General features: G+C 38.4%; 1 protein-coding gene across 1 annotated transcript in view; it reads left to right on the top strand.

The window, feature by feature from the left end:
- Positions 1 to 1,812: 1,812 nt before the first annotated feature.
- LOC144962373 (uncharacterized) overlaps positions 1,813 to 6,178 on the top strand; it is a gene marked incomplete at its 5' end in the record, with an annotated part of 4,677 nt that continues 311 nt past the window's right edge. Inside the window, 2 exons of the mRNA XM_078895263.1 lie at positions 1,813 to 2,355; positions 5,869 to 6,178. The exon at positions 5,869 to 6,178 is cut by the window's right edge and continues 311 nt beyond it. Of these exons, the coding sequence (XP_078751389.1) occupies positions 1,813 to 2,355; positions 5,869 to 6,178 (853 nt within the window). The remainder of the gene's footprint in view (positions 2,356 to 5,868) is intronic.

Consider the following 6,178-nt stretch of genomic DNA (forward strand, 5'->3'; position numbering starts at 1 on the left):
TTCACAGTATATGAACGGCTCTGGTATCATTTTCAAGGGCAGAGATCAAGATTTCTTTTGATGTGATAAAAATCAATGTTGACATATTGTATCAAAAATTATAATTTGATAAAAATAACATCATTTTAAAACTTTTGAAATCTTTTTCAAAATTGAGATAGCAAAAAAATAAAAGAGAAGGCATCTAGATAAATCATTTGTCTGTGTCTCTATCAAATTTCATAAAGATTGAAGACAGTGCAGTATGTTTAATGTTGACCACAAGTGACCAACCCTCTTTTCTCTATGCTAAGATCCCGTTTTAATCAGTAGTCACCTTATCGAGAGGCTGTCCAGTGGGGGAATTCTCAATCAATTTTGAGCTTTTTGTAAGAGTAAATTTAGAGTAGTAAAATCATCATAACTTTGGAACCGTTTATCCTGGATCCAAAAGTAAGGTATCTTATCAAATGGTTTTTAAAGGCCTATCTGTCTATGTAAAAAATAATTATTAATTTTTATTTTTGAAAAAATATCAAACTACCACTCTACCTCCATGCTGTCCATTGTCCCTATAAATGTTTGGTACTTTTTAACATTTTAAAATAAATATATTCGGTAGGACAATCCAAAAGAAAATGTATATGACTAAGTACTGAGTTACAAAATAAAAGATCCGGTAATGCAATATGTGTGAAAAAGTTCAGACAATTTGGTCAGGACTCGCATGCAGGTCTAAAATTGTCAATATCTCTGTTCGAAGCTTTTCACCATGCGACTGATTATCTCAAGGACGTCCACAAATGTTACAGTCAGTCGGATGGTGAAAAGGTTTGAACTGAGATATTGCCAAGTTTAGTTAGAAGGTCAAATTTTTATCCAAAATGAGTTCTTGTCATAACTGATTAAATTAACCCTTTTTGTACATCTTCGGGAAATATCAAAGCTTAATTTCACTTCTAAATATTTTTACAGCTAGTCAAGTTGAAAAAGTATGAAATTTGAGAAAAGTTGGTGGATACCTTTCCCATACAGCTGACCATAACTTCATGAAAAATCACCCGATTTACTTCAAGTAAAGATTAAAATGCTCTGGTGAGCTTATTCTTTTAGAAAATGAAAAAGATTTTTGCAAATCCAACGTTTTCACCTTCCGACTGATTATGCCATGCACTGACACATTTCTAAAGGGTAGCAATAAATTTTTGCTTCCCATTCAATATTACGTGAAGGACCCTGATAGCTCAGTTGGTAAAGTACTTGCTTCACACGCAAAGGGACTGAGATCAATCCCGGGTTCAGTGGAGATTTTTTCTGACCTCCCAGCAGTGATTGGGTAGCTGGGCCTATAAGATCTGGTGGAAAGTACATTGAGATAGACTAGCGTCCTATCCAAAGGATAGCAAGCAATTGCTTTTGTCCATTTTATGCTATAAAAACCAGGATAAACCAGGCCTCCATGAATGGCTACTTAACATTACGTAAATAGGAAAAGACTCTGGGGTTTGGGCCTTTGGTGTTAGTATCTTAAACTGTCTTCTCCCTCTCCCCCCCCCCCCCCCCTCCCAAGAAAAAATTAAATAATAAAAAATAAACCCAAACTGTGTACTAATTGTAATCAATTAGTCTGAATTAGATTCTCTTCTTCCTGTCGGATGTAAATCTGGGTTGATTAAGTAGATTTAAAAAGTCTGATTTTATAAATGTTTTTTGTCAGCGCTGCCTGCTATAAAATGCCCAGGCAATCTGCTTGTGCTTGTTCGATTTCTCTCCGAGTTCTCACAATTTAATACCCCTGACACAGTGATATTCTGTTTTGTTTGCATCTTACAGCAAAGACGGACGCCAAAAGTCCCAGCAGCAAGGCAGGGAAGGATGCTGTAGACTCAGCCGTGACAACAAGCAAACCACCTTTCTCCTTCTTCACTCAGACAGAAGCCTCATCAAAATCAACCGTAACCTTTGGCAAATCTCCAACTGCAACGTCAGTTGCTACCGCCCCGTCATCAACTTCGACCCCTGTCAAACCGAGCATTGCTTCGAGTGGAGGGTTTGCTTTCGGGGCTGGGTCGTCTGCATCCCCCAGTTCAACAACAACAATGACAACAGCAGCAGCAGCTTCTAAAAGCCCAGCTCCTGGGACGACGACAACAGCAACTGCTGCTACTTCTGCCCCGGAGCCTGCGACAACGACAACAACAGGGGGAGGAGCCGTTCCCTTGAGTGAACTGTTCAAGCCCGATGCCGACAGCTGGGAGTGCGACACTTGTCTGTGTCGTAATCAGGGAAAGTATGTACGATGCCCAGCGTGTCAGGCACCCAAGCCTGGCGCCACTCCAGAGGAGTTGGCAAAATCTTCATCCACTGACAGTTCGGGTAAGTTGACAGACACACAGACACACACACACACACAGACGGACACACAGACAGACAGACACACAGACAGACAGATGGGCAGACACACACAGACAGACAGACGGGCAGACAGACAGGCAGACGGACAGACAGACAGACACACAGACAGACAGACAGACACACAGACGGGCAGACAGACAGACGGACAGACAGACACACAGACAGACGGGCAGACAGACAGACAGACGGACGGACAGACAGACACACAGACAGACGGGCAGACAGACCTGCCATTTTCACAGAATTTATTGGTAAATGAGACTGCATGAAAAGTCCATTTTTACTAACAGTTTATAAATGAAAATGTTGCTGCTTGAGACTTGAAGGAGAAAATAACGATATCTGTCGTTGTTCAATAAATTGAAGCTTACATTTCATAACTTAATTTTTTTTTTTTTTCTGACAGTTGATACAAAAATACAAAGAGGTCTTTTGAAAAACTGTGAAAGTTGAAAGACTTCATTTTCTTCAGTTTCTCTGGGTTAAATAATCAAAAGTAAACCAGGGATGCCACTTTTCCGGTTTTAGCCGGAAATCCGGTTTTTTTACCACCAGCCTGTTTTAATCCGGAACCTCCGGTTTTTGTCCGTCGTCACTATTCAAAAAAAAAAAAAATTTTTTTTAAAGAAGAAGAAAAAAATCGCGAGCGAGATTTGAGCCGGAACTTTTTCGCCGGGTGAATAATTTGGGCTGTCACCGCCGGTCGAATATTTGGGCACCTAAATGGTAGTTTATCTACGCCAATCCCAATCACAATTCCTCCTTTTTAAAAAAATAATTTATAAATAAACAGTGATTTTGAGAATTTCTCAGAAATTTTCCGCTGAATTTGCCGTGTCAAACATTTCCCTCAAAACCACAAAATCACCATTATGTCTTATGTCATATTTTGACACCTGTGCATTAGTCTCGTGAAATTTAGTGACGGTCCCGTTTTTATGACGTCGGGCCAGACTATATGGCACCAGATGTCACAATTGACACAGACGACAGTGGTGTTCGTTGATGGTTGAAGGGGAAGGGGAGGGACAAATCCTCTCTCTCTCTCTCTCTCTCTCTCTCTCTCTCTCTCTCTCTCTCTCTCTCTCTCTCTCTCTCTCTCTCTTTTCCTCTTTCCCTTTGCCTTTCTTTCCATTTCTCTTTTCTCTCTTTTTTTTTTTTTTTGGATATAGAATTCCTAAGATCAATTCATAAATTATTCTGGTAGAGAAGTCCTCTCTCTCTCTCTCTCTCTCTCTCTCTCCTCTCTCTCTCTCTCTCTCTCTCTCTCTCTCTCTCTCTCTCACTCTCTCTCCTCTCTCTCTCCTCTCTCTCTCTCTCTACCACTACTACAACCACCACCACACCATCATCCCTAGCACCACTACTACTACAAATAACACCACATCATCCTTACCACCACTAATACTACAACTACCACTACATCATCATTCCTACCACAGCTACTACAACCACCACCACACAATCATCCATACGACCATACTACTATAATCATTACCACATCATCCCTAACACCACTACTACTACAACCACCACCACATCATCATCCCTACTACAACCACCAAATGTAATTATACTTTTAACTTTTGAAATTCTCCGAGTCGTGTCAGAAATTGCTGTGAGACAAATTTTGGATTACATCTCAGTGAATTTGAGTGAAGTTTAAATTTATAGGTTATGGTTGCACGGGTGGGTCATGAACTTCACAATGAAAAATTTTCTCCTTTTATGTGACCAGTCATTCTCACCCCTGATAGCTATTGATATTGATTTGTCTATATTTTGTTTTCAGCACCTTATTTTATCAATTTGAAAACTGTTAACTCTCCTTTCTTTTGTGTGTTGTTTTCTCTCAATTGCAATAATAAGTACTGAAACAATATTCCAAATTTGATATTTTACAAAGCCCTTGACGTTGATTTGTATCTCGTCCGCGCAAATTTTCAGGCTTTTTTTAATATGCCTGGTGGCATCCCTGGTAAACCAACCAATGACAAAGTCGCTTTCCTAATAATTGATACAAAAATACAAAGAGGTCTTTTGAAACATTATGGACAGGACTCCTCTTCATCCGCTAAAGGATGAAAAACAAAAGAAAGACCATTTTGAATTGAATTTATAACATTAATAGCTTTATACATTGTGGAAAGAGACTTTGTCCACATTGTCTTCTATCCTTTGAGAAACTATCTTGTACTTTCCTGTCCGTGCCAGACTTTCAGCTTGTAGTTTATTTTTCAGTGTTCAATGAAATGATGAGATTAAAATCTTGTTATTAGTTTACAAAATAACCTAGAATTGGCAAATTTTGGTGGCGAATTCACGAAAACAGCTTTGTACACCCTCGTACACAAATCAATTTTTTCACCCTCTAGATTGTACAAATATACATTGATACGGTACTTTTACTTTTATTCATATTCCAATTTTTTTAACTAATTTTTTTTTAGGAATATTGATGGAAAAAACAAAAATTACTTTAATAGGAAATAGAATTCTGACCAGAGTTGATAATCCTGCATCAGTTCTTAAGCACTTTAAAGTAACAATTCATAGAAATAAAGAGAGAAATTCTGTAATTTTGGGTTGATACAGACATTTTCTTGAAATTCGGATTTTTTCTAAAAATATACTAATTTAATTTTTTTTGTTTTTGTTTGTTTAAACCTGATTTAAGTATGAATGGCTTTTTTTTTTTTTTTTTTTCAAATGAAAACAAAAACAAACAAACCTTTATTTGTCCCAAAGGGGAAATTTATCTTCAGGGTCTATTCCGATATTCCAAAAGAAGACTAAATTGACGCATGTGTTACCTTTTACTGGAGTTCAGTTCTCAAATAGAAGTTGGTCGATGTGTTCACGTAGAAATTGAGTCAATCTTTGTTTCCTGAATTGACAGCCCTGCTCAGTCCTCATAATCGGCATTTATTGTTTTTTTCTCATATCTCAAAATCGGTTTCCATGACGATCGATACCGTTTGTCATCACAGAAATATTTACACTATTTAACCCTTTCCATACCAATTATAGGAAAATCGTCACATTCGTTATGATACAACCAACATTTTAACCCTCTCCATACCAACTATAGGAAAATCGTCACATTCGTTACGATACAACCAACATTTTAACCCTCCCCTTACCAACTATAGGAAAATCGTCACATTCATTATGATACAACCAACATTTTAACCCTCTCCTTACCAACTATAGGAAAATCATCACATTCGTTACGATACAACCAACATTTTTCTGATTCAAATTTCTTTCGTACATCATAAAGTTTGAAGAAAATTAACAGTGTGTTATAGAGCATGTTTTGCTAAAGAAATAATGTATCACAAGAATTTTACTGCTATCGTGTCTGAGTGATTAAAAATATATTTTTGTGTTAGTTAGGTCATGTGACGTTTTGAGGAAAATCCTGAAAATGGCTGGTAAGGAGAGGGTTAAAGTTAAAATTTCTATTTTCAGCCGGTTCTACAGGAGGCTTCACTTTTGGTTCTAGAGGAGGCTTTTCCTTTGGGTCATCTGGAGGGACTAAAACTGGCAGCTCTGGATTCTCCTTTGGAGCCCCAGCCTCTTCTGCTGCTTCTTCGGCATCCACCTCGTCTGGAATCTCATTTGGGCTGAAACCGGCACCTCTGGGTTTACATTTGGTACTCCGGCTTCCACCAGTTCCACAGCTACGTCCGCATCAGCTCAAGCTGGCCAGAAAACGAGCACCTCTGGCTTTACATTTGGTACTCCGGCTTCCACCAGTTCCACAGCTACATCCGCATCA

Source organism: Berghia stephanieae, unplaced genomic scaffold (genome assembly GCF_034508935.2).
Source record: "Berghia stephanieae isolate SIO BIC M18660-M18661 unplaced genomic scaffold, UCSD_Bste_1.3 scaffold981, whole genome shotgun sequence".
Classification (NCBI taxonomy): Eukaryota; Metazoa; Mollusca; class Gastropoda; order Nudibranchia; family Aeolidiidae; genus Berghia; species Berghia stephanieae.